Genomic DNA, 27,827 nt, shown 5'->3' on the forward strand with positions numbered 1-27,827 from the left:
AAGGTCAAAATATGTACTTTTTATTTTAAACACTAGTCATTTGTGGTCACATCAAAGGCAAATGTATAGATTGTTTCAAACCTAAGTTAATACTGCTCTAAACAGTAAGAATCATAATTATACTAAATACACATTTATTGTCAAAATACAAAAAACTGATGAAAAATACAGAACCATAGCTGGTCCAAAAGTGCAAACACATAACTACAGTACAATTCAACTGGCACAGCCACTTAGAGCCCAATTTATACTTTGTTGCCGTTGCTTGATGAAAATTAAATTTCTTTTCAGTTGAAAAGTTGAAGAGAATGTCGTCCCTAGCAAGACAATGGACATGTTTTCAACAAACATTTGTCATACCTATGAGGCAGCCTCATAATTTTGTGAGCCAAAACACATGCACAGAAGATCCAGCCTCACAATCTCCTTGTAAGCCAAAGCACACCAGATAATGTGCTGCCACAGTGGTTTTAGTAACACTTAATTTACATCGTATATCAATTATGCTGAACTTAAATACCTTAACATTGCTATTTAAATTAATTAAATAAAATCCACAGCAAAAATTATGATGGCAGTTTTCTGTCAGGTCAAAAAGTGTTTGCCTCAGTAGTAGTGATGAAAACTAACTGTCTTTAAAGCCCTTTAGTTGGGCATTTATGAATTCATACGTTTTTGAACATAATGCTATACAGTACAGGAAAAAAGACTAGAAAAATAAACAGACCCACAACTCCACAATTCCAGGCAGCTACAGGTAAATTGCAGTCATCGTTTTCAAGATTGTGGAATGCTCAGTGGTGATATCCATAAAAGTCCATAGAAGCTCAGCTTGCTTCCCGTTTCTCAGATGCAGAGCTGCTCTGTGTCCTGTTTAGCGTTTGGGATCTCGTGGACCTGCATGTGAGCTCCTTCTCTCGTTTGTCCCAAGGAGGATGCGATGACATCAACGGCTAGTGTTGCGGTAGCCTCCACTGCCTCAGGGCTGGCCGCCAGGGTTGGGTTCACTTCCACCAAGTCCATAACCGACAGCAGGCCTGCACATCAACACAACCACATCCACACATACTTATGTCAGACTCTCTTATCCTGAGTGACCTACATTGAAAACAAGGACTGTATTTCGAATAACAATCACTGTTTTATCTTGTGTCCTACACAGATAACATGCCCATGGTATTGTAGATTAAACAGTGCAGTGATATTCCGAAGCATCGGAATATCACTCAACCACTTAAAAGTGCTGTTTAAACAATACACAAAGAGGAATCTTAGAAAAATTGCAGGTGTTTGTCCCCTCCTCCTTACCTGTGTTATGAATTTCTTCTGTGATGTAGATTCCCTCCCTGTAGGTCAGACCTCCATTCACTGGTGTCCCTGTGGCAGGAGCCAAAGACGGGTCGAATGCATCAATGTCAAAGCTCAAATGGATCGGCCGCTGTTTTCTGTTCAGGAAGAAAGAGAAAGCAGTGAGTAGAGCCAGACCGATGCCAGTTTTTTTAATCCAATGCTTTTGTGGTGGTCAATGGTCAATTGAGCTCAGTAGTACTCAGTGGTTTTGACTGATATTTTGTCAAACATTTTCTAATTAATTTGAAAAACAGAAATTAAATAACTTTTTGATAGTTATTTTTTATTGTGCATATTATATACAGTATTATATATATTATATATGTGTAGATTTTCTATTTTTGAAAACTTTTGACCTATAATGACATGCCCTAAATATGGACGCCAGGTAAAATCCAGACAAATTGGCTGCATAATTGCTGATAACGAAATAATGGCCCATATATCAACCAAACCGATATATCGGTCAGGTTTTTATCAGTAACAAAACACGATTGTTTTCCAAAAGCCGAGTAGGTGCCTGTGTATATGAAGAGTAGGGAAATAGGAGGGCAGTGGGTTAAGCCGTTTAATTTACCTTGACAGGAGATGATCGAGAGTAACTTCCATGACCCTTTGAATGCCAATCCTGTCAATATCCCTCATGGTGAAGTACTGAATACCCAGGTTCTTCAGGATGAAACTACAAAGGGCAAAATGTACTCATATCAGCAACCTCTTGGTATCAGCTTCTTTACATCTAACATCTAAAGTAGGTCTCTCGATAAGAGCTCATCAATGTGATGTACACTTACTGCTCGCCGGGGTCAACATCCCGCAGGCCAATGTAGACCAGGTCCCTGGATGAGAGGGAAGGCTTCATCCACGAGAAACCAGGGACGTCTGGCATCTGTGAATGACGGATTGGATAAACAATTATTATTAGTATCTTGACGGAGGGAATGAACTATTGTGAAACCCTTCGGCTAATCGGCTTGCAATAATAATTCAATACAAATAAATAATTATGTGGGACAAAACAAAACTTGCTTGTATAGCAACTTTAGTACTTAATTGGCATAATCTTTGTTTTTACCTGTTTTAGTGATCGTGTTTTCATGCATTCCCTGTTATTCAAACCTAAATGACTTTTGCTTTGTCATATTGACTTTTAATGATTTTTGATTACCACTTTGTAACTCCAGTCATCATTTCTATGTACATTTCTATGGCTTTTTAAAAATATATATATTTTTAGGCTTTTCTGCGAGAGACAGGAATCAGGTAGAGAGAGATGGGGTGTGACACGCAGCAAAGGCCATCAGGCTCGGGAATCAAACTCGAGACGCATTAGAGCCTATATGTGGTAACCACTAGGACTAGGCCATTGGCACCCCGTAGAGGGGCTTTTAATCATCATTGATTACCATGTTGTAACTCCATTCATCATTTGTATAGAAATACATTAAATCATTATTATTACAGCTACTGTTGTGTCCTTGTGGAGGGCAGAGGGAACTGTAGATTGTGTGCCTCCAGTTTATTATTAGTGTTGCTTGAGTTAACTGCAGACTGACTGTGTTTTCTCTCTCACCTTATCTTGCAGCTCTTTGAGCAAAAATGCCACAGACTGTCCATGGAGGTTCCCTGAGGGTGAGGTCGTTGGAGTATTCACATCTGCATGGGCATCAACCCAGATGAGACACAGGTCAGGACACTGTTGAGCATGGCCATCCACTGATCCAATAGCCAGGCTGTGAACAGAAATTGAGATTGGAATATTTACTGAAAACAACAACAAACTAAAACTATAACTAAAGAGTTGATAAAAAAAATAAAGAGATAAACAAAACATTCCAGAAGGTAGCTCGTAGGTGTGATAGCTGATAATACAGTATGTATATGATACATGTAGCACTGTTACGTGTTAAAGGGATATTTCACTTTCAAAAAAACTTTGGGTCATTTTATCGTCTACTCAGGCTTTTGTGAGCCCCCCGGACCGTTTTTAAGTTGCTTGATTTAGTATTTAGATATTTGATAATCATTTTATCAGACACGCCCCCTTCCTATACAAACCCATTATAACTTCAAACTCCATTTTTAACCCGTTAGATTCATCAAAAACACCCGTCCTTGGTTCTGCTGACTCACCCTGCCCTCCTAATTTGTGAGGGGGCCGTGTTTTTTCGATTACTTTTTTCATTTTTTTTTATTTTTTTTTTATTGTATTTAATTTTTTTCATTTTCCCAAAAAATATTAAAAATAAATGAAAAAAGTTATCGAAAAAACACGGCCCCCTCGCGTATTAGGAGGGCAGGGTGAGTCACCAGAACCAAGGACGGGTGTTTTTGATGAATCTAACATGTTAAAAATGGAGTTTGAAGTTATAATGGGTTTGTATAGGAAGGGGGCGTGTCTGATAAAATGAATATCAAATATCTAAATACTGAATCAAGCAACTTAAAAACGGTCCGGGGGGCTCACAAAAGCCTGAGTAGACGATAAAATGACCAAAAGTTTTTTTGAAAGTGAAATATCCCTTTAAATTCTGGAGACAAATGAAACGGCAGCTTGAGCTTCTCAGTTACCTGTGGTCACCTCCAAGCATGACACAAGTGTGTCCAGCCCCAACAGCATTGCTAACAGCACCTGAAAGGAGCTTATTGGCTCTTCCGACAGTGCGAGGGAAGGGCACGTGCATGAAGGAGTCATCCTTCTCTGGATGATGGAACTTGAGGTCGCCAAAGTCGTGCACAGGGTATTCTGACAAAACAGGAAAACTGCCATGAAGTCAGGTGCTTTACATTTGGTAGTTTATAGATTTTACCTGAAGCTCCAGAGAGACATACAATGGTTATAAAGTGTGGGGGTTAATTACACAAATAAGGGTATCACATCATATTATTTGCAAGTTGGATCTCAAGATGAACCTTCTATACAGCGAATAACCCAGATTATTCCCTCCGACCAGTTTCTCCATTTCCGTGATTGATGAGGCTGAGTCATTAAACGGCAGTGGAACATTGGTGACGGAGCACTTTCCATTAGTCCCATTTCCCAGATGTGCTCAGGTTTCAGCCTTACCAGGGCAGACTGGCTCATTCTAAATGCATGGAGGGAATAAACACCGAAAAATGTCCACCTAGTTTTAGGACATGGTGGCGGTGCATTGGGGTAAACAAGTGATGCGATATTGGGGGCACGTCTGGCAATACGAGCCCTGACGGTGTAGAGTTACTCTGCTGATGTAAGGGGAACCAACTTTGGTACCTCTTTACCATTCGTAGGCGGGACAGGAATAGCCCTTGTCTTGATGCAACTTTGAGCATGTATTGCTGTACAATTAAAGCCAGTAAAATCCCATTAGTGCAGCAGTATTTTAGATGCCAGTTCTACTACTGTTCGGTCAGAATTATAACAATGTTATTGCCGATTCAAGGAGGCCATGGTTTTCTGTAATTAAAAGTAGGACTCTGTGATATGGACAAAATCAGTTACAACTCTACCAAATCTCTTCTCTAAAGATAGCCGGTCTACAACCTCACAACGCACTTTGTTGCGATGTGTTTTGATCTTGTAGATCTATTTTTGGTGAATGTTCCCCCCAGAATGGGGATGCTGGGTTCAAGTGGTTAATTGACCTCCATCTCTAGATAGGGGAACAGATGGATATGCTGTAAGGGGGATGGTATTTACTTCTGTTGAAGATTCAGTTTCATACATTGGCAAGTGCTCGTGTGGTGGCATGGCAGCAATGAAACCTGACATTGAATATCTTTTCTCACTGGTGCCAAACGGGGCAAAAGGCTACCAGGAAGATGACAAACACCCTACACACGTATCTTCCAACGACACTACATTTTTACTGGTCCTTTCATTTTGTATTTGAAAGTATAAGATCCTTTCCAAAATGAGATCTTAATAAATTGCGGTAGTTACACACCAAGCAGGTGTTGTAGAGGTGTGGTCTGTAATCTCTAAGTAAATCAATTAAGTTAAAGTAAAACAAAGTCCAATCAGGGAGGTTGATCATGATGTGATTGTGAACCCTTCCCCTTCTTCCCCCTTCCTATACAGTATATTTGAATTTAGAAATTTTGAGTTGTGTAACTATGTTTAAGCCTTTTGTGTATTCATGTGCCTAGAAAATGGGACTTTCCACTTTTTGTGTGGCATGCACTAAAATAATTTAACTGTCGCTGTTACTTCCCTTTCAACATTAACTATACTGTTGTTGCAGGTCTTTCATAATAATATGAAGTCTTTGGTTCATTTGCCTATTGTTGACTCAGGTTGAGACTCAAGAGTATATGAGTCACTCAATCCAATGACTTGTTTCATCTGGAGCCCATTATTCACTAGTCCTTTTTCAGTACATAATATTGTCACATAACGGTGCAAGGTTTAATTAAACCTAAACTAAAACTAGAAGGTGTGAAATAAAAACATTTAAAGTGTTTACTTGAATTTATACTAACTAAAATTTAAATATACAGAAAATGTCTTTTGTTTTAGTCTTAAATTGATTTAAGTTAATTTGGCCAAATAAGCATGAGGAGGCATTGGTGCTTATGTTGATTAAATATTGCCACTTAACCTCATGTTATAATAAAAAGGTACTATTGTATATCCCCTGACTAAACAGTGCCTGATCTGAGAGGTCAGCGAGCAGAGAGCTAAACCATTTAGGGCCTTGTAAAAAATAATAATGTGTTAATCTTTTCTTGTTCCTGTGAGTGCGATTATGTAAGAGTGTCCTTACAAATATAGCTTGTCACCGTAATCAGCTACTTTAGGCATGACACCTTTTCCCTGTCCTCAGGTTCAATCTGTTGTTTAGCCCAGTGGTTCTCATGGGGTCCAGGGACCCCCAGGGGTCCTTGAGGGGGTTCCAGGGGGTCCCCAGCAAAATTAGTTAATATAATTTAGCATCAAAATCAATTTAACCACTGTAACCCTATATACATCAGCTATTTGAAAATGGCCGATCTACATGCATGTAGATCATAACATTGGAACATTGTTGAAACATTTTAACAATACATTTTGGGGTCCTTTTCATGAAAAAATTGAGAACCACTGGTTTAGACAAAACGAGAAAAATTTAGCTACATACACAGTAGCTCCTCGTGAATCTGTCTACTAAAATTATGTCAATCGCCCGCTTCATAGCAACAAAGTTCAACATAAGGAAAATACATAACACATGGATCTGCTGTAGGGCGAAAGTGGGAGATGGTGTTGTGCAACATGTTAATCTCATGTTATGACTGGGACAAAATGCCACAAGGATCTAGCCTGATTATCAGACTGAAGCGCAGAGAGTGGGTGGGGTCTATGGTATGGAACCAGGCTAACAAGGATCATCTTGCAAAAAATGACTTGCACATTCCATTTCTAGCCTGAGGGCAATTTTATAGGTTACATGGGTAAATGTGTGCATTGCCTTCCCTTATCTATCAATCATTGTTCGTTTATTGTAAGGGACCTATGCCTGACTGGTTTGAGCTCTCAGATCAGGCACTGCTTTAAAGTGATGGTGATGTTTTGTTTTTGCTATTTTCTTGTATTGTTTCAATTTTGATCTTGCCTCCTTTTAATTTGTTCTTGATCATGTTCTTGATCTTATTATATTTTACTTTCATATTATCTTGTTTAATATTGTGTTCTTTTTCTTTTGGTGATCTCTTTTTTATTTTATGTAAAGCACTTTGGGCTGCATTTGATGTCATGAAAGGTGCTATACAAATAACGTTTATTATTATTATTATTATTATTATTATTATTATTATTTTTTAATTATTATTATTATTATTATTATTATTATTATTATTATTATTATTATTATTATTATAATAATAATAATTATTATTAAGCCGGGAACAGCATAAGCTCGTTTCTTTTTAGTGTTCCCTTCATTGACAAGGTGTGGAGTTTCTTTCATACTCCGAGGGTGAGTCATTCATCCCAAATAAAGACTTGAAAGGTTCCTTTCGGCGTATCATCTTTCAAGTCTAGGCTACAGTACAAAGCCGTTAAACTGTACGTCGCAGACAGTACAGTACAAAGCGTAGGCGTTCCCCCAGCCAGTCACATTGTAGACGCAGTGGATCATGGCTCCAACCGCAGTGACGACAATGGGTGGGAATCCTTTCCTGCTCCCTGCCTCCCTCCGTGCAATACCAAAACGCTCGCCCCAAAACACAGTCACCCCGAGGCAAATCCGGCGACCACGGAACGGTCGCCACCAAGTAAAAACGTAACGTCAGTAAAACGGTGCCAAAATCTAACCTTATTCCTAAACTTAACCCCATGGCAACCCTAAACTTATTTCAAACCTTATCCTCAGTAAAACAAATACACGAATACAAAACCGCTGAGTGGTCCGCGAAAAAGAATGGGGGCGAGCGTGTTTTGGGGCGAGGCTTCCGATTACCCTCCATGCGGCTCACCGATGAGTTTTTGAACTTGAACACATGTGGCTAATAGAGCGCTTAATTATCTGTCTGAGCAACACCGTTTAATTTGCCATGTTAACACACCCTAATGATGTATAGCCGTCCTATACTTTATACTAGCCTAATGTTATATAGCTTAAACCGGAGATGAAGAGGGATCAGTCAAGTTCATCCACTGTTACTGTTACATAATCATGTCACCGGGTACACGCATCACCCCTCGCATCTTAACTCACCTAAATTTGAAAGCCGTTCGATCAGACCCGCATCTCGGATGGCTTTGGGACCATGTTCCACACCTCTCCTTTTCTGTAAAAATGAATACAAAAACTGTGAATATGGCTACATAATGTAGGTTGTATAGTCTACTACGTAGCTTAATGGCATTCATATCGGATACCATAGCTTTAATGGAATTTAGCTCAGACCACATACATTCTTTAGATCCGTTAATAACAGCGTTATTAATGTATATTCCATGTTATAGGAGAGCCTACCTGGCCTTTAGAGAACGGAGCGCCAATAATTGCCACAGATTGTGCTCTGCGTTGTTGGCAGTTGTGGTCGAGTTGTGTCCTGAGAACACGAAGTAGTGATCCTCTCAAAGCCATTGCTCTTTCAGATCGGTTTCTGCCGTCGTTGCTGAAAACAAAAAGTTATCCACCACCACCCGTCGGCCGGTAAAAAAAGTCTGATGAAAGCTCTGTCAGACCTTGCACTAATGGATGCTGAATGATGCCAGGGCTGGTCTTAGCCCTATTATGTCATCAAATCCACTTAATATTCATGAGATGATGAACTTGAGCGTTTACGAGAATCAATGATCTGATCCAACCCTACTCAGAGGAACCCAGAAACAGCGTATTCACAACACAGATGTATGTAGCTCTGATTCAGTGATGCGCTTCAACTCGTGAAATAAGTCTGACAATACAAGCTGTACATTATGTTATATAGGCCTATGTACAGAGGCTTGCGTCAAATTGAATAGCACGCCTTCATGTTAGCCAATGAGTATCCATGGATCACACGACGCTCGTCCGTCACGAGCGTCATGGCTGAACTTCAACCTGTTTTTTGCACCTTCTCCATTTACAACCCGTACATCTACATAAACATTCACATTTAAAATATAAAGTGCTTACCCCATGGCCACGGATGTTACAATTCTACTCGGGCCCATAAAAGTACCTGTATTTTCCGTATTGTTCAATAAAAAGCATTTTAATCCGATTGGTAGCCATTTTCTCCGAATTTTCTCCATATGCTTTCAACTACGCGACTCTATTGGTTGCGAGGTGTATTGTACTCTGATATATTATAACTCTATGAGAAAATGGCTGCCGATCGGATTAAAATGCTTTTTATTGAACAATATGGAAAATACGGGTACTTATACTCACCCGAATTGAATTGTAACATCCGGACCGTGGCCATGTTACCCCGTGGCACTTTACATTTGAAACGTTTATATAGATGAACGTGCTGTAAATGAAGAAAGTGCAAAAAACAGGTTGAGGTTTCGTCATGACTGTCATGATATGACAGTCATGTTTCAGAGCTAGCCAATGAGAAACGTCGAAAAAGAGGGTTTGTTGCAGGGGCGTGTTTTGGGAATCGAGGAAGAGCAACTTACTGTATTGTAATGTTTGTTATGGGGGGTGTTGTTCACGGAAATTTCCACAGCTGAATTGGAATTGATATGCTTGTTTACATGTAGCGTGACCTAGATGCCCAAAACCGGTATCTCATATCAAATTTCAGCTTTCATACGCAAAAATACCCTCGTCAATGTTTCAATATAGACTCCATAGATTCCCAAAGCCTATTAACAGTCACCCAAACATTTCCCTTAGATCTTCTTTGTAACCATTTTACTGCAAACTTTTGAATTGGGTCGGCTAAGGGATATTTTTTGGTTAAAACAAAAGTGTTTTTGTTGAAAGGTTAAAGCACTATATTCTGATAGTAATCATTGCTATATAATAGAGCGTTTGTTCAGTAACAGGAGTCTCCCTATCTCTCCAGCTCTTTGATAAAAAAGATACGTGACTAAACTTCAGCCAATCGGGAAAGACTACCATTTACTAGCTTAATTTGTATAGTGTTCCAGTTTCACTTAGGGGTGGAGAAGAGTGGGCACTAGGAAGACTGGGCACCAGGAAGATTGCGCACCTGAATTACGACTGGGCACCTAAATTAGGATTCGTGTCCACAGGTGTTTCTTAACTTTACATAGCATGCTGCTTTGTTGTTGGTAAGTGATGTTTACCCCACTGTTCTTTAAACCCCTAAACACAACACAACACAACACAACACAACACAACACAACAATGAGGTCAAAAGTACAATATAAGAGTTTATTTTCCAAAATAGTACTGAGGTCAAAAGCACTTTATAACAGAGTTTCAAAGTACAACGTAAGACTGTATTTGCCAAAATAGTAATACTGTTACAAAATAAGACACTTTTGGGAGAAAATGGTGAAATACCTACCCCCAAAAATATTGAGGATACCAAAAAATTGTCAAATGATCAATGTTAGGATAGAGAAAACATAGCTAAACAGTACACTTTAAAATGATAACAAATAATAAAAGAAGAAAGCATAGCTAAACAGTATAAAATGATAGAAAATTTTGAGATAAATAGTAGCCTACTGTTCAAAAATAGTTTTGTATTTATGCAAATACATTGAAAGAATGAGCATGAATGGAACAACTGCTCCGAAACATTGTCTTTACATAGAAGACACACAAGTTTCCACATGAAAGCTGCTCTTACTATTTCAGCCCCCAAACCAGGAACATTTAGCATCTAGCATCATTGTTAATAAAGTATTCAATCTCACAGGCAGTGCATCAATGCACCTAGTGCCCACTCTGCCTAGTGCCCAGTGTTCTGGGTGCCCACATTTCCCTAGAGCCCAGTCTTCCTGGTGTCCAGATTTCCCTAGTGCCCACTCTTCTCCACCCCAAAGTGCCACTCTTCCAGGTGCCCACATTTCCCTAGTGCTCACTCTTCCTAGTGCCCACCTTTCCTGTGCCCACTCTTCCCTGGCACCCAGTCTTAGCAGAATAGCACTTATTTTAACCAAAAAAAATCACTTACCCTGCTTTTAATTTAGGTTAGATTAGTTTAATCCAATCCAATGGTATGTGTAAAAAAAACAGCACTTTTAAATTAAAATGGTATGCAACTCTGTTGTCACTAAATGTTCCTATGAATTGAATACACAGGACCCCAATGGAAACAAGCCATGGTTCTTTCTTGGGTTCAATCCTTTTAGCATTGTATTTGTATTAAACTGTACTTTCTGTGCTTTTTTTTGGGCAAACTGTTAATAAAGTATTCAATCAATCAATCAATCAGTCTTGGGGGACGAGACGACACAATCTGTGTCTGGTCTGTCTGGGTTGTGTGGCTGGATACACGCTGGTGGTCCAAAAAGTATCCAGCAACAAAGCATGAACTATGTCGCCCCCAAGTGTTTAAAAAGGCTGACTACACCGACGTGTGGTGGTATCCCATAATGCATTTCGTAAAGAATAGATTCCAGTGTTGGTGGCTTCACGTTCTGTGCTAACCATAGAGTTCTATTATATGGCGCTAACCTACCCGTCCTGCCGGTGATATAGTCCATTTTCAACTTTTACTCCGCGTCGGAATTCATGACTCCACATTGGGACGGCTCATAAAACTATCTGCCCACGGGGTTCACTTTACACCTGCTTCTGGGGTGAGTAGAACACAGCAGCCTCTAGCTAACATTAGCTAGCTATTAGGCCAAAGAAGGGTGGCCAGGTAGCGTTAGCAGCATAGCGCGGTTAGCTTCACAACCATGCTAATAACCAGCTCAGTGGCCAATAATGGTAACGTGGTGATTGGTTCCACGGTTGCCGAGTGTGTTTATTTGTGTTTTTTAAGGGGGCTATTAAAGGTTTTTTTTCAGTGGCCATTGAATACGACGTGACACTAATGATTGTTGCTGCTACTCAACCAAATGGCAATGGACCAGTGTTGCCATATTTTGTGAGGGGAAATAAGCAACCGGTCTAGGCAAACAAGCCCCAAAAGAAGCAATTCGGGTCACATGAGCACTTGAAACCTATATGCGTGGGATAGTTTAAAAAACTCTTGCAATAAAATGTGGAAGATTTGGAACCTTTTTGAAATATTCTAACACAAATGCTCCCTGTGGCACAAAACATTTTCATGAAAATATGTGAGAACTACTGGTTTAAATAATAATAACATGGAAGCAAGCCTAAATAAGCAAGTACACTTAAGAAACAAGCCCCAAAAAAAACCTTAACGTCGCTTATAAGAAGCCGGACATGTCAACACTGCAACGGACATGCTCGTTTACGACTGCCCTTTGATTCTATCCACCCACCAGGTCTGAGGTCCCTGTGTACTCGACAGGATGTCGTATCCTCCTCATCTCAACCGCCAACAGATCGGCATCCCTCAGCTTCCCCCGGGGATTCGACCTCCCCAATATGTAGGCTTCCCCCAGGGGGTCCCACCAGGTATGAAACGCTCATATTAATGTGAACTTGTGGGGTGGGAGTGGCTGGCTTTGGGAGAGCTCTGGTCTTATCTGTCTGCATGGATGGATGTATTTTTGTTGTATATTATTTTGTGCTAAGGACCCCCTCGAAAATGAGATGATGCACCTCAAGGGGCTTATCATTCTTATAAAGGTACTATATATGTTTATTCAAAGGTTTCTTACCACTTAAACCCTCTAGTCTAGACCTAGTAAAGTGGATCGGAGTTGGCTCTGTACTTGGACTACTTTTGTCCTCTTCAAATTCTGACTCAGAATTTGAAGAGGACAAAAGTAGTCAGAATTTCTGAGCTTATAGGCGTGCTATTTTTGGCTAATGTTCCCCCCTGAATATGGATGCTGGGATTCAAGTGGTTAAAAGCTGCCATTCTGTTTTACAGTCACATGATGGGAAGACGTGTTCTAAAATTGTTGTGCATCGATGAAAAAGGCAAATGAGACAATGCTTCACCCTCCTTTTCTCTAAGTTCCGAGTTTGTTATATACCATTACCTGTAATCCACTTACAGGTTTGTTATTTACACCGGGCCATAATTCACATTCTTCATTGCTTGGTATTGGTGCTCATGTGTCACGTATATCACAAGTTAACAACAGAATAGATTGTGAAAGTAGCAATCCAGCTAGGGTTCTGAATATCTATCGCATGACTATGGCCATAGGACAATCGTAGTTAAAGGAAAGGTAGGACGTTACTAATGTCGCCGACATTTTACATTTATAATACCCCAGTGTAATTTGCATGCAACTGCTATGATGATAATTCAAATTTAAATCTGGAAGGGAGGAATAACAGCCCGCCCGTGGTGTGCGGGGGAGGGGGGGCGTGAACGTAACAGTTTCAAGAAGTGAACGTGTTCGTTCACATCTAAAAACTTGTTCTTATGAACAAATCGATCATGACCGACCCATCACTACTACAAACCTCAGTGCCATTATCTTTCTGGGAACCCTACTCCGACTTGTTGGACAGGAATAGACACCAACTTAACACTGTCTGGAAAAGTATCTGATGCATGAGAACTTGTAGTGATTGCCTATTTGATTTTCTGTTGTCTCCACATCCAGGCACCCCCATGATTCCAGTCCATATGGGCATAATGACCCAATCACCTGCAGTAAGTTTGTGTTGTGAAGATTGTGTACCTGTTACATGCCTTTTCATTGTCAGTTAATCTTAAAGGACCATACCGGTGGTCTGGTGTGTTAATTATCCCCAATACTTGAAACCCGTTATTTTTTTGTCAATTACTTTATCATTGAAATCTTAATCTTAAAGTGCATATTGAGTGAGGAAATAGTCTATGGAGATACTTTACCAAAGATTGTATTCGCTATTGAGTGCAATACCATTAATTTGACTGCTATTGCTATCCCTACCATAAGCTGTTGGTAATGTGAAATCAGGAATTTTGCATGCTTTTGATTTGTTCTTTGTTTTGCAGATGCTAGTTCCCACCACAGTTTCTATGGCACAGAAGCAGCTTCTTCCTAAGAAGGAACTGAACACAGCCCCTCGCAAGGAAGAGGATAGTAACAGTGGTCCTACTACCACAGTGTTTGTAGGAAACATCTCTGAAAAAGCCTCAGATATGTTGGTCAGACAGCTTCTAGCGGTGAGTAGTGTAGGCTTTGTGCATGAAATCAGGATGATCGGCATTCCACAGCATCATGCTACTGCCATGTCGTTAATTTAATGTAGATGATTGTTGTAGAGCCCGATTCAGTAGTGGTGCAATATTAGGCACGACTCATGCTGTGCATTGCAGTGTAATGCATGCAACGTTTCAATACGGGCCAACAAAGAAATTATGTTCCTGTAGATAACGTAAGCTGTCAGTTTTCCTCTATTTGTCAACGCTTTATTATATTTAATATTCAAATATATATAAAATAATTTATAGTTATACAATAATAAACACCCACGTGCACACAAACAATTGCTATAATATCAGGCTAAACAATATAGTGAAACCAACTATATTAATTAAGGCTTATGGCTTTAATTTAGGTTCATTTTCGTGTTTTTGGATAAGAAAAGGGTAATACTAGGCTCTACAACTTCTTACCGCGTGTCGGAGGATAAGACGCACCTCGTCGTTGGCCGTGCAGTTCGTCCTCTTACGTTGAATAAACTCCACTGGTTTATCAGTGTGGTTTGGTGAGTGGAAATACCTCTTAATTTTCACTGGTTTTAAGCTTTTGTGTGTCGGAACCTCTGAGCACAGCCACAGTCCACATTGGTGCTGATCATTTTCATAACGTGGCAAGTGATATAGAAAGTATGTGTAGTAGCTACATTTAGATGGATGTTCCTGTACTATATCATAGCTAGATAGATCCAGCCACCGTTCCGTCAGCGCGACCAGTGCGCAACACAGACGTTCATATTAACTTGCTGTGTGCAGTGTATGCACTTAAACTTTATTGTTGATCATGCGTGACGTGATGAAAGCATTTGTTTTCACATCGGTAGGTCAGGAAATTAGTCTTTGTTAGATTCCGTACATTCATGAAGGTACAAATTTAAACAGCATTCAAATGGCTATTTCGACATTCGAAGATTATTCATGTGTTTCATATTCAAATTATATTCGACTCACGAATTTCGTTCTGACAGCACGAGCAGGCACATGTTGTTTTTTTGTACACATGGTGTGAGTTATGTTCTAGCTTCCTTGTCATAGATATGTTTAATTCAATATTGGTATGGTTACAATCTAAATCTCATTAAGCTTTGTTTTATCAAAATCATACTTAATTACAGATGAAATTATTTGTCATCGTTTCCACTATTTCAGAAATGTGGAATTGTTCTTAGCTGGAAGAGGGTCCAAGGTGCTTCTGGGAAACTGCAAGGTAATCATTCCTGTGGATGCATTGTTTTATCTAACTAATACTCTTGTTGTACTTGGCTGTATGGACCTGAGCCAACCTTTTTGCGGTCACGCCCCTCCTGTGTAAAATCCCCTTGCTAAATTTCCCTTTTGACTGATCAGTTATTATTTCGGCAGTAGTGATGCCACTGAAATTATTAAGCCGAAAATAGATTCAGTTTCGGTCAGAAAGAGTTTAAATGCCAATATTTAATATATTATACCGAAACGAGTTGTTGTTGTGATGCGAAAAATTGGCAAAATAATCACATTTGGTGTTTTGGTATTCAGCATTTCCTCATTTTCGATGAAGAATTTTCATTTCGGTGCATATACTACAGTCAGTGTAACATATCTTTTTGTCTTTGAAGCTTTTGGATTCTGCGAATACAAGGAGCCTGAGTCGACGCTTCGGGCCCTCAGGTTACTCCATGAGCTGATGCTGGGTGACAAGAAGTTGCTGGTCAAAGTAGACGCCAAGACCAAGTCCCAGCTAGACGACTGGAAGGCCAAGAGGAAGAGTACCAACGGGGTGTGTTTGTGTTATCATATCTAGATCAATGATGGTGGACTGGTTTGCCACTGCAATCCAAATGTGCATTGATCGTGAACTCAGGTAGCCTCGCAAAGCCAGCCCACAAATTCTATGCTCATGGTGATTTGGCAAGGCTCAACGGGCATTTGCTTTGTTTGTGGTCATCGTCAATAGTGTATGCCAAAATCATTTTGCAGGCAATTTGATCAAACCCTCATTATGTACAAGCGGAGGCTTTAGATTAATTTCTTTGCATATTTTTCAATGAAGTAATTAACTCCAGTTCTACTCAAACTAATTGTATAGTTGCATGAATCCCTATTTCTTCAACCACCGCCGTTATTGTCTTCTTCTAAATACAGCTCTCTAAACCCCTCTCCACTGTTCACTGATTGGTCTGGCATCCTGATACCGGGCTCAATTGATTGTCATTGGATATTTTCTGGACAGATTTCTCTGTTAAATTCTGTTACATGGCATGCAGATTTATTGTTTTGTCTACATGTTTTGCTGCTGCACCCCATCATCGTCCTTTCTCTGCCCTCTTTGTGACTTTAGGGGCCAGGTAATGGCGCAAAAGATGGGGACGACGACGAAGAAGAGGTCCTTGACGAGGAGACAAAACGCAGGGACCAGGTGGTGAAGGGGGCTATAGAGGGCCTCATAAGAGAGTATGCCAATGAGCTCAATGCTCCATCACAAGACTCGGACAGTCACCCTCGCAACAAGAAGAGGAAAGAGAAGAAAGAGGAGGTACCTAGTATGTTGTATTCAGCTGTTGTAGCAGCTCTGTCTTGAGACCTGCCTAAATGTCTCCTCCTCTTTCAAGATGTAAGATGTTCTTTATGCTGGAATTTTACTTGACTGTAAAGGCAATGTTCCAATTTTTGCCAGACCCAAGGGGTCGGGCTTACATGAGGCTTTGTACCTGTTTCGTCCATACATGGGCATGGTCACTTAGTCCTCCGGCCCCAGCCAAAAAAAAGTCTGTCACTTTGTCCTCCGGCCCCAGCCAAAAAAAATTCTGTCCCCCAAAAAAGTCTGTCCATACATGGGCATAGAAGGGACACACGTTGTGCGAAGCCCGGCCATTCAGACTTCGTCCCCTTTCGTCACGAACTATTCATGACATCATTATTATGTCACAAGTATGTAATTAAGTGTTACATACTAGGACTTCATTCTGGGTCTGGCAGAACCAGGTCTCCTGGTCTTGTTTTTATGTGTGTGTGTGTGTGTGTGTGTGTGTGTGGCTGTTAGCCAAGCCATCTAGAACAGGTTTTGTCTATATACTGTATGTACGTCCGCCTGTCAAAACAAGTAGACCCTCCTAGCTCATAAAGCTACGTGCACAATATTCTAAAACAGAATATTCTAAAACAGAATCTCCATATTTAATTATACTTCTTTCCATTAATTGCCTATTTTATGTTGTATGACAAATTAGGGATGCCATTTTGAAAGTGGTTTACGTCTGTGGGTTTTATAAATAAAGTATTAAGAGCTACACTGGATCCATTGGAATTTTGGAACACAGGTTCTTTTTACTTTATTTCTGAAAAGTAACGATTATGGACATGCAAGGTATCTGCCCTACAGTGACAATGTATGGAATGCTATAGCTGCATGCATCAATGATTATGCATTTCCTCTGTTTTGTCTTCTTTGTCAGGAGGATATCAATGCCATGGAAATGGAGGATGACAAAAGAGACCTGATTTCAAGAGAGATCAGTAAATTCCGTGACACACACAAGGTAAAGTATTTAACTGCTGTTTTATATTTTACCTCTCAACTTAGGCTTTGGAGGAAAGACTAGTCTTAACATTGACAATAGCAGCTGGAGCTGCAATGCAAATATATGGATGTAATTTTCTCCATATAGCTGTTCTCATTCATTGTCAATTGTCGCCTAGAGGTTGCATATTTATGCACACATCAGCTCATAAAATAATAACGATACACAAGCAATTGGTGATATTCCAAAAGTATTGCTGCATTTGTTGACGCCTTGAAGACTAGTCATACATATATCCATCATTCAAAAACTACTCTTAATTCATTATCTGCGAAGAAAAATGTTGTCGTAGGTACTGATTTGAGTCCAAAAGTTTCTTATCGCAGTAGAAATTACATTCATCACACACAGTGCATGGACGTTAAATGTAAAATTCCCATCAAAGCTAATCTATTGATTAAACCCCACCAATATGGTAGAGTTCATTTGGTGACTAAAGCAAGATGAATCTCAGAGCTTTGGGAAAAGGTTGCAAGGAAAGAATGTAAGTATAAGCTTCCATTTATTATCTACACATCGTGGGCGCTCCCTTCTGGAGGGTCTGCAGAGGAGGCAACAGGCTCCTACTTCATCTCTACTTGCTAAACCCTCTCATGACAGCGACGATACAGGGTGCCAAAAAATCACTAAGGACCAGAAATTTTAGCCAGTGTCTATCTATATAAAACATTTTCTCAAAAAAGATACCTAGCCTTGTTCTATCAATATGACATTTCAGGCTCTGAAAAGGTCCAGGGAGCTCAGTGAACCTCTGCAGGTCCTCAGGTGATAAATGGTGTGTTTTGAGGATCACACACACACACACAAACTGTATAACTAACCACTGCAGCAGCTTTAACGCAGCAGCCTGTAATGTTACTAAAGCAGGGAGCGCCCCTCCACAGCACTCTGAGTTCTGAAGAGTAAAGCAGGTGAGTCCTGTCTTCTTCCTCTTTCTATTCTACTTTCCCCCTTATGTTCTGTGTCTTAGTGATGCCCCCAATCTGTTAGTCTACTAGTAACATACTCGGGTATATTGGTATTTTGCTACATTGCATTTAGGCACAGAAATAAATGAACTTAACTATCATCATAGCAACGCTGTGCTTCTGTTTCAAACATGGAGGAGGAAGTAATCAATACATGGGAACTCTGTGGATTCAAATGTGTTTATTCAATAATATTAAGGTGCTTTAGTTATGGTATTCACAGCAAAGTAGTTGGCTATGAACATGGAAGTATGGAGCTTATGACCTGTCTACACTTTTATATCTAAGATTTTAACCTGGTATCCCTATTTTGGGTATAGCCATACGTAATTTCTTTTTAAATGCATCCCATGGTGATGTATTAAATATGGCTTAAATAGGCAAAAAACAACAGGTTTACTAAGCAACACGTGCCACCAAGTTGGTGTCAGAATTGGCCATTTGTTTCTCGGTGAAACATGAGAGGTAAGTTTAGAAGAACCAAGGTGTTTCTTAAAACACAGGCTTTACTAAGTTGTCAGATCAAAATGATCCATAAGCCTTTACAAACAGTAATTTGATTTTCTTTAGCTGTTTAACCCTAGGAGGACCAGCTAGGTAGGTTGTACTACATAGTATAATACAACAACTAAGTTGAAGGTTGAGAGAGGGGTTTCAACCAGAATTACATTTGTTTATCTGGTACAGATTGCACTAACAGCAAGACCACATTAATTTAAACGATTTATCTCCTTCACTCAATTATTATCATATGTGGTACACTCCACCTGATTTGGTGCTGTAAACAGCCTGAAAGAAGCACTAAGAATGAATTGCAAGTAGTATTACATTTAGGTATGGATTATTATAGACCACATTCAAACGATAGCAATTTTGCTCTTGTGTCCCCATCCCTGGTGTGACATAAAAGCAAAATGGCCAACCTTGTAGCACATATAGCATTTCAGTTCAAATCCCCATCTCTCTCTTTCTCTCTGTCTTGGATGTTCATCGCTTAACAGTAGTGAGACCCATAGTCAAACATTTTATTGTATGTATCGACATGTCAAGCCATCTACAGCAAGGACATAGTCATTATAATGACTAACTTGTTTTTTGTAAGAGGGCTGTTTGAACTGTGGGCCTCCCTATGTTCAGTTTCATGTATTGTTTGTTGGGTTGCGGAGTCCAGATAGACACTAGAAGACTGGTAAGACTGCTTCTATAATTTAAATTGTATTGACCAAATGAATACAGTGCCAACATTTATTCGGCCGCATATGTAAAAAAACAAACAAGTTGTGGATGTTTTGTGTATTTACATGCTTGGATGAATTACTGGTCCTAGGTGTTACTCAGTCATTTTTCTTTCCTCTTTTATTTATGTCTTGACTTTTGATCTGCTTTTCCTCTCACACTTAGTCTGTAGGATTTGTAGAGGCAGAGACGTGCTGAAAACCCTAGTTCATCACCTGTAAGTTGCACACCACTAGCTTGAAGAGGATCCTTATTTTAGGTTTATTTCAATGAAGCGGTATCATCGCTTAGATTTCAGTTTACAGATCTAAAGATGCTGTAATGTTTTGCCATGGAGGGTAAGGTGTTTGACATAGATTGCTAAAAGGGTTATCATGGGGCTGTGCAGAACCCCAGGTCTACAAATTAAGCCAGACAAATTATCCTAATAAGTAGTGACATTTTTGAAAAAATAATCTGCTCTAAAACAAACTTTTAGCCGAGTGCACATCGACATGATTCGCAACGCTACAAGTTGCATCTTGCAACCACTTGCAACAGAATCCTAAAACTGGTTTGCAACTATAATATAAAACTGGACTGTCCACACCTAGGAGCCGAGCCGTGATTGCCGTTTCAACGGTATTGTCAGTGTCTCTCCAGGATAGGAGACATAAATATGGGCTGTCTGTAAACTGGACAGGGACACAGTGACAGACGCATCAAGGCAAGAAGCAGAGATACTTTACCGTTCCTATAGCAGGTCAACCTCTTATATTATATATTATTATACACTTATATAATAAGTATATTATGTCTTTTTTTAATATAAAATGGCTATACACTCTTTTACTTCTCCCTATTCGCTCACTCTATTTTTCCATCAGGTTAATGTGTTAAAAAGAAAAAGACAGGCTCGCAATGAGCTGGCATGCGCCGGGATAATTCAGACCGCTGCAACCTTTCTCCGCAGCGGTTTCGTGGCATCGTGAATCATTGGTGTGGACTGGCCTTAACGTAGGAGTATATAGTAATCGTTAAATCACATAAACCCTATATACGTATTTGACTGCTGTCCCCCAGGGGTTTATTCTAGGTCCACTCCTTTTTCCCTCTACACCAAATCTTTCAGCCGAAAATAGCTCGACTCAGATTAGGAACGCTAGGGTTCTTGTGGTTAAGGATGTGTCGGTCTACAATACAGTACTGCCACCCGCTGGCCCAACCACCTCGAATGCATCTCACGTGGCTCTGTATAAAACACATGGGACCTGCTTATGTAATTCACTTAGAGGAGCCTTCTGCCATATAAAGCTTATGGTCGAGGCTAACCAGTTAACCCCACTTAATAGTTGATACAGTCTAACAGATTTTAAGTATGTATTAACTGAAGCGTTTATGTAGGTTAACTCATGGTGCTGTGTGGTATATCAAAGTCACATCGGGTCAAACATTTTGCCTGTTCAAAGCAGCACTCGTGTCCTTTAAAAAACTCTCTTCCGGGCTTTACCTTGGTGCTCATTGATTGGATGGTACATGAGCTTGACCAATTAATACTTTGCTCACCACAGGACATACGAAACATGACAGCAGAGGACAAGTATACCTGTGGCCTATGTGGCAAAAACATGCAATACATTAGTTATGTGTTAACATAACTACAACTGAACTCGCTGACATTGAACATCTCCAGTCAAGTGAAGGAAGAACTACATCGGCGCTGCAATACTGTTGGTGAACAATAGCCCACAACATTGTCAGATATTTTTCTAGACTGATCTATAATTTAGCCTGTTTGTTCATAATGGCGACACAGCAGAAGGGATTGTTACATTAGATTCTGTGTATTGACAAATACTAATTGCAGGTCAAACTGCAACTAATGCTACTGCATTTGTAGACATTTTTCAAGACATATTTTTCATCTTAGCCTGTTGCTTATTAGAAATTGAGACTTGGGCTGAGCAGCATGTACCCTAAATCTGCTGAAGCACCAGAGCACTCCTCCCATGGAGGAATCAACCATGACTGTTGGAGGACCTTTTAATTGGGGCTGCCCTTTTGACTCACAGGACAAAGAGTCACAGCAGTATGTGAGCCAGGCGGATCCAGGGACCGTAAAACCACTCGTCATTATTTGTGTGAATCATGTCCTAGTTGCTTCTTGTTTTTAATGCAATTGTTTTTGTGGCATCAAAGATGTTTTCAACAGAGTGATACATACCTCACCGTCCTTTACCCCCTCCCTATCTTCCTGTTGGACTCCTGCAGAAACTGGAGGAGGAGAAAGGAAAGAAAGAAAAGGAGCGTCTGGAGGTGGAGAGAGAGAGGCGGGAGAGAGACAAAGAGCGCGAACGAGAGAGGGAGCGCCGCGATCGCGACCGTGAGAAGGAGAAAGAGAGGGAGACTCGGGACAAGGAGCGTGAGCGAGACCGAGAGCGGGACAGAGACCACCGTGAACGGGAGAGGGAGAGGACTAAGGAGAGGGAGAGGGAACGCGAGAGGACGCGGGAGAGAAGTCGCGATGTCAGTGAGGACCGCAGTAGATCCAGGTGAGGAAGAGGTGGTGTAATTATGGTTGGCGTAGGTGTAGTATTGCCTTCTATCTGGTGGATCCTTATTTTATGCAACTTATTTTAACAAGTCTGTTATAATAAACGTATGCTAATGTTAATACTGTTATACTAGCAGTGTGTAGTGAAGCCCAGTTTTGAGAAATTGATTTAGTGTAAAACTGGTGTCTCTGCATCTCCTGTAGAGAGAGGATCAGAGACGATAAGAAGCGGGACCGCGATGAAGATGAGGAGGATGTGTACGAACGGAGGAGACTTGAGAGGAGGCTTCGGGACAAGGAGGCTGCTTACCAGGAGGTCTGTTCAACTTCCATCTTGCTTGTCTTTCTTGCAGTGTCACACACGATAGGTTAAAAAGGCAGGCATCTGACAAGAAGGCTGCAGGTGTGAATCCTTGGACTTAACAAAAAAGGGAAATCTGCTTCCTCAACAACCGCAAGTCTGTTCTATTTCATTCCGTCTGACCGCCAGAGGGCGGTGTTGTCAACACACCAGAATTTATAGAACCGTATATACATGCCTAACTCTCGATTTGACTTCTGCTATTTCAAGTGGTGCATTTAGAATGTAACTGGTTCTGTTCTTGATTAACATAACTGTGGTTAAATGACATTATTGTGGGTTAAATTAGTTTGTCTTGGTTTCCTAAAGCGCCTCAAAAACTGGGAGATCCGGGAGAGGAAGAAGTCCCGGGATTACAGCAAAGAAACGGAGAGGGAGGAGGAGAGGCGACGTGAAACGGTAAACATTAATGCACACCAGTCATCAAATATGATGGTTGTCGCCATTTATTGTAACCTGCACTGAGTACCTCTGGTTTGGACAATGAGTAGGACAAAGACTGCCAGCAAGTTAACCACTTAAGCCCTATAGACTTTGTCGCACAACAAATAGCGAAAATAGCCAATCTACAAGCTCACAAATCATGGAGTGCCGCATTGTGAGCTTCCCCAACTATTATGACATGCCCAAACTGGGGATACCAGGGTTAGAACAATCACAAGAAAGTAACTTTTGTATACCTGGCTGGTTATTACTTAACCCCCCCCATCTGAATTGTCCTGATGTAGTGAAACGCTTCTGCTGAGTATTCCATGTAAGATATACCTGGAGGTCTGCATGGGCATGAGAGCGTTATTCTGGCAACAACTTTCACAAAGCCCCTCTGCTTGCTTTGGTTAATTTCGATTATTGCATGACCCCTCTCTCATGCTCTTTTCAGCAGAGCAGGCAGACAGACACACGCACGCAGACAAAGGTTTGCCTGGCTGTTCAGCCTCATAACATCATGCAAGCAAAGTTACATCTTTGATTAGGTTTAGCCTACACACCAGCTACATAGGACACCACCAGCACAATAGTAAACCATTCTTCAAATGTAGTAATTTCATAGGTAAAAGTACACAGATTAAGCCGAACGGAAAAGGTCGGAAAACTAAGAGTACACGTAGACACATCACACACATGTGATGTGTCAAGAAAGTTATTTTCAAATACATTTTAATAACCTGGCCCGTCAGCTCAGGTCAGGTTTTGCAACTAAATTATATGGTGTTTTTGCATCTCAGATGAAAGAAGCCAAAAGACTGAAGGAGTTCTTGGAAGATTACGATGACGACAGAGATGATCCAAAATATTACAGGTAAGGTGACGCTCAAATTCAACAGATTTTTACCAGTTTGTGACCAGTTTGTTTTCTTTTTTTTTCTTTAATGCTTTTCAGTATTTTTGACACTGCTCAGACCATTTTCCTGCTTGTTGTGTTTATCCTGACCGCAACTATTCACATTATCTTTGTCCTCTGTGACACTAGGGGCAGTGCCTTGCAAAAGCGCCTCCGTGACCGAGAAAAGGAGGTGGAGCTGGATGAGAGAGACCGAAAGAGGGAGAAGGAGGAGCTTGAGGAGATCAGACAGAGACTGCTGGCTGAGGGACACCCTGACCCTGATGCTGAACTACAGAGGGTGAGTCTACCTGTGGTATTTTAAATGAGAAATGCACTTTCCTATCTGGGCAGGAATAGTTTTACTGGAGGGAATAATTTAATCTCTTTTTTTGTGTGATCAATTTGTTATATTATTATGGAACAAAGGCAAGTGTTAAAGTCTTGGTCAAATTGGTCAAAGTAATAAATGACAGGTACTGGACATTTTAAGCCCCACTAGCAGTGGGCAGTTAGGCACTGAGATCTGTCTGTTCATCTAGCACTGTGGTATACCAAAAACCCAAAACTACAGGCTGGATTTCTCATCATCATTATTTGTGTTACTGTGTGTGTGTGTGTGTGTGTGTGTGTGTGTGTGTGTAGATGGAGGAGGAGGCAGAGCGCAGGCGGCAACCTCCATTGCCCCTCGAACCTGAGGAGGAGGTGGTGGCCCCAGAGAAACCTCATAGGGATCGAGACAGGGACCGAGACCGGGACAGGGATCGGGACAGGGATCGAGAACGTGAACGAGAACGTGATCGAGAACGGGAGAGGAGAGCCTCAGGCCGGGCTCCGGAGCCGGCACCCCGGGCCCCACTGCCTCAATCTGACGATGATGTGGAGGAAGGTGAGGCTGAAGACTACAATGACTGTGAGGACTCCCAGGAAGCTAAGCCACACCTCAAACCCACGCTCCGCCCGATCACCTCTGCTCCTTCAGTGTCCTCAGGCAGCGGGGCCGCAACTCCTAACAGCCCCATCGGTAACGAGTCTCCCTGCGGCATAATCATTCCAGGAGAAAACACTCCCGATGTCCACCCTCCTGAGGAGAATCGACCCAAGATGCTCAGCATGAGCATGAAAATGGGTGAGTGAAGCGGTAGAGTTGGAGTGGGAACAGAATCGCGATTCACTGGGGGCTCATTCTGCTTTAGTGCTACAACCTTACATTGACTCTGTTTCTGCTCTATCTCCTCCTTTTTTCCACTCCAGGCCCCACTAATACTAATAGTCCCAGTCAGCCCAACGTGGTCAAGCGCAAGAAGCTGGCGCCGGTCGACAGTGTTTTCAACAAGTTTGATGAGGAGGAGACTGATGAGCAGCCTCGTAAAAGAAAACTGGTGCCTCTGGATTATGGCGATGACGACAAGAGTCTGGGCCTGGACGGGGCTGAGTTGTTGGCAGGCAAAGCTGGCGTTAACACAGAGGAGAAACGCAAGCACATTAAGAGCCTCATCGAGAAGATACCCACTGCCAGGCCTGAGCTGTTCGCTTATCCTCTGGACTGGACGATGGTTGATTCGGTAAGGAGACAGTGGCTCTGACTTTATATTATTTGTGGCAAAAATGATTTTGTCAGAATGTATGTACAATTATATATTAAATTGTTACATCTAATGGTGCACAAATCTGGCCAAGAAGTGACATCTAAAAAAAAAAAATCCAACAGCTGCTCTATCCATTAAACATAATTTTATCACCCTTTTCCTGTCCTGGGGCTGTCATTAAACCTACAGAAGCTCCAAGTAGGAGTGTCAAGGTGGTGCAGGGGTAAGGTTCCTGCCCACCACAATGGAGACTGGGGTTTAAATCCTCCATGGTGCATCCAGCTTGGCTAAGCATTCCAACGAACACAATTGGCTATGTTTGCGGGTGGGGCGATGGGGAATTGGCATAATGGAGACCATATTAAAAAGGATAATGCCAAAAACAAGCTCCATGTATAATATCAAAAATGTATATAGTGCTTTTCTAAGTACCCAAAGACGCTTTACATGGGGGGAGGAGAAAACAACAAAAAGAAAATCAACTTTAATAAGAAAAACACTATACTCACTGAGATTAACAGTACTTTCAGCAAATTCAAATGATTGTCTGGGTTGATTTTTCTTCCTGACTTAGACCCTGATGGACCGCCGTATCAAACCATGGATAAATAAGAAGATCATTGAATACATCGGCGAAGAGGAAGCCACTCTGGTTGAGTTTGTTTGTTCTAAGGTCTGTGATCAGTTCTTTGTCCAATTTGTGCAGAAGTAACGTAAATTGTTATGTAAGAATGAAATGTTGGTCTCTATGAAAATGTAATGGTGTTGGGAACTTAAGACACATATTTTCTCTGACTTTGTGTTGAATTTTGTGGTTTGCATGATATACCATTTTTGCCTCCCTCTACTTAACATTGGCTCTGTATTCCTCAGGTTATGGCGCGTAGCACACCCCAGGGTATCCTTGATGATGTTGCTATGGTGAGTGGAATTTGGAAGAATCCTCACTCTCAGAAATGTCAGATTAATCTGTCGGGATTCTTGTTTACATTTGTTAAGTGGCATGTGGGCCACCCTTTATTGATTATATATATATATATATATATATATATATATATATATATATATATATATATATATATATATATATATACGTGTATATATTTGTTTATGTTTTTGGTCAACGTTTTCAGGATTCACACATATTCATGGAGATGCTGTATTCACACACAGGGCATCTAGACATTAGAATATGAACCGCCATGGGAGCTCAACTAGAAATGCCTTAAAGGTATCATGACATTCATTTTCACTTTTTTTATTTTCAATGTTTTATTTGGGGTTTTATGACCTCAATTACACCCAAAAAAACTGAACTTAGAACATTCAGTGGATTTTCTGTGGTCTGGGGTTTTCTGAATAATTAGGTTGAAAAGTAATCTGAGCTTGGCCCTTCGACAGTGAGGTCACAGTCGATTAATCCCGCCCACTCTCCTCCTCGCCCCTCCCCTCCCCTATCCTTTCCTTTGGGGGGGGCGGAGCAGAGGCGATGATTGACAGGCAAAATACCTCACCAGCGACACCCGCAGGCAAAGATTTCTTTTTTCATTGCAGTTGAAAAGGCTTTAGAAATGTGAGAGAAAAACACCTGCCATGGATCACTGGAATGGAATTTTCACTTAAAACTTTTTGTACACTTTTGAAGGACCAGGACAAAGACTTTGAATGTGGTGTAAAAGTGAATGTCATTAAACCTTTAAAATACTCATCCAAAACTGATGGTAGACCATATTACAGTAGACCATATTAATTACGGCTACCAGCTAACTGTCCGTTTTTCTACAGGTTCTAGATGAAGAAGCAGAGGTCTTCATTGTTAAAATGTGGAGGCTGTTAATATATGAAACGGAGGCCAAGAAGATTGGGCTGGTGAAATAAAGACTTCATACCTGGAAGAAAAATAACCAGATATTTTGTCTCTGGCTTCCTCTTCACTACAAAAATCATTTTGCTATCCATAATAATTATCAGCCCCTCAGACTGTAACCACGCAAAAAAAGACCCCCCCCCCCCCCTCCCTCCTCCCCCATTCTTCTTTGGTTGACACCAGGCAAAAGCCAGATTATGTATTTTACTTGTTTGTTTTCTTCTCCAGTGTATGGGACACGTTTTTGCTTTAATTTACTGTTGTCATCATGTCAAAGGCACTGCTCCGTTGTGTGAACTAATGAATAAAATAACTTTTTAGAAAAATGTATAAAATATCTGTTCTCCTTACTGTTGTGTTCTTTGAAATGGCATAATGT

At 40.8% G+C, this 27,827-nt stretch overlaps 2 protein-coding genes across 3 annotated transcripts; one reads left to right on the forward strand and one right to left on the reverse strand.

The window, feature by feature from the left end:
* On the reverse strand, positions 1-8,570 carry arg2 (arginase 2). The gene is made up of 8 exons (XM_080414508.1): positions 8,289-8,570; positions 8,028-8,100; positions 3,922-4,096; positions 2,924-3,083; positions 2,145-2,239; positions 1,928-2,032; positions 1,309-1,445; positions 1-1,037 (listed from the first exon to the last, which is right to left on the reverse strand). The coding sequence occupies exons 1-8, from the start codon at positions 8,400-8,402 to the stop codon at positions 847-849; spliced, it is 1,050 nt and encodes a 349-aa protein (XP_080270634.1). The 5' UTR covers positions 8,403-8,570; the 3' UTR covers positions 1-846.
* A 2,764-nt stretch (positions 8,571-11,334) lies between these two features.
* Positions 11,335-27,582, forward strand: rbm25a (RNA binding motif protein 25a). Of its 2 annotated transcripts, none has more exons than XM_080414677.1 (18): positions 11,335-11,530; positions 12,191-12,323; positions 13,433-13,482; positions 13,810-13,980; positions 15,166-15,223; positions 15,612-15,772; positions 16,334-16,528; positions 17,448-17,531; positions 22,028-22,308; positions 22,515-22,626; positions 22,981-23,070; positions 23,898-23,971; positions 24,143-24,293; positions 24,638-25,121; positions 25,247-25,557; positions 26,156-26,254; positions 26,455-26,502; positions 27,367-27,582. In XM_080414677.1, the coding sequence occupies exons 2-18, from the start codon at positions 12,218-12,220 to the stop codon at positions 27,457-27,459; spliced, it is 2,568 nt and encodes an 855-aa protein (XP_080270803.1). In that variant the 5' UTR covers positions 11,335-11,530; positions 12,191-12,217; the 3' UTR covers positions 27,460-27,582. The 2 variants fall into 2 exon arrangements, with proteins under 2 accessions (XP_080270803.1, XP_080270804.1); XM_080414678.1 differs by having other exon boundaries at positions 11,335-11,528; positions 12,197-12,323.
* The last annotated feature ends 245 nt before the right edge of the window (positions 27,583-27,827 follow it).

This window comes from Gymnoscopelus braueri (assembly GCF_963280865.1).
Source record: "Gymnoscopelus braueri genome assembly, chromosome: 19".
NCBI classification, from domain to species: Eukaryota; Metazoa; Chordata; class Actinopteri; order Myctophiformes; family Myctophidae; genus Gymnoscopelus; species Gymnoscopelus braueri.

Bases quoted from the DNA above. Each gene is read 5' to 3' on its own strand.
- arg2 (XM_080414508.1), bottom strand. From the start codon at position 8,402: ATGGCTTTGAGAGGATCACTACTTCGTGTTCTCAGGACACAACTCGAC. The intron at 2,033-2,144 runs GTAAGTGTACAT...TGCCCTTTGTAG, and splicing joins GATGTTGACCCCGGCGAGCA to TTTCATCCTGAAGAACCTGG. The intron at 1,446-1,927 runs GTAAATTAAACG...CTTCCTGAACAG, and splicing joins CTCGATCATCTCCTGTCAAG to AAAACAGCGGCCGATCCATT.
- rbm25a (XM_080414677.1), top strand. From the start codon at position 12,218: ATGTCGTATCCTCCTCATCTCAACCGCCAACAGATCGGCATCCCTCAG. The intron at 16,529-17,447 runs GTACCTAGTATG...CTTCTTTGTCAG, and splicing joins GGAAAGAGAAGAAAGAGGAG to GAGGATATCAATGCCATGGA. The intron at 26,255-26,454 runs GTCTGTGATCAG...TGTATTCCTCAG, and splicing joins TTGAGTTTGTTTGTTCTAAG to GTTATGGCGCGTAGCACACC.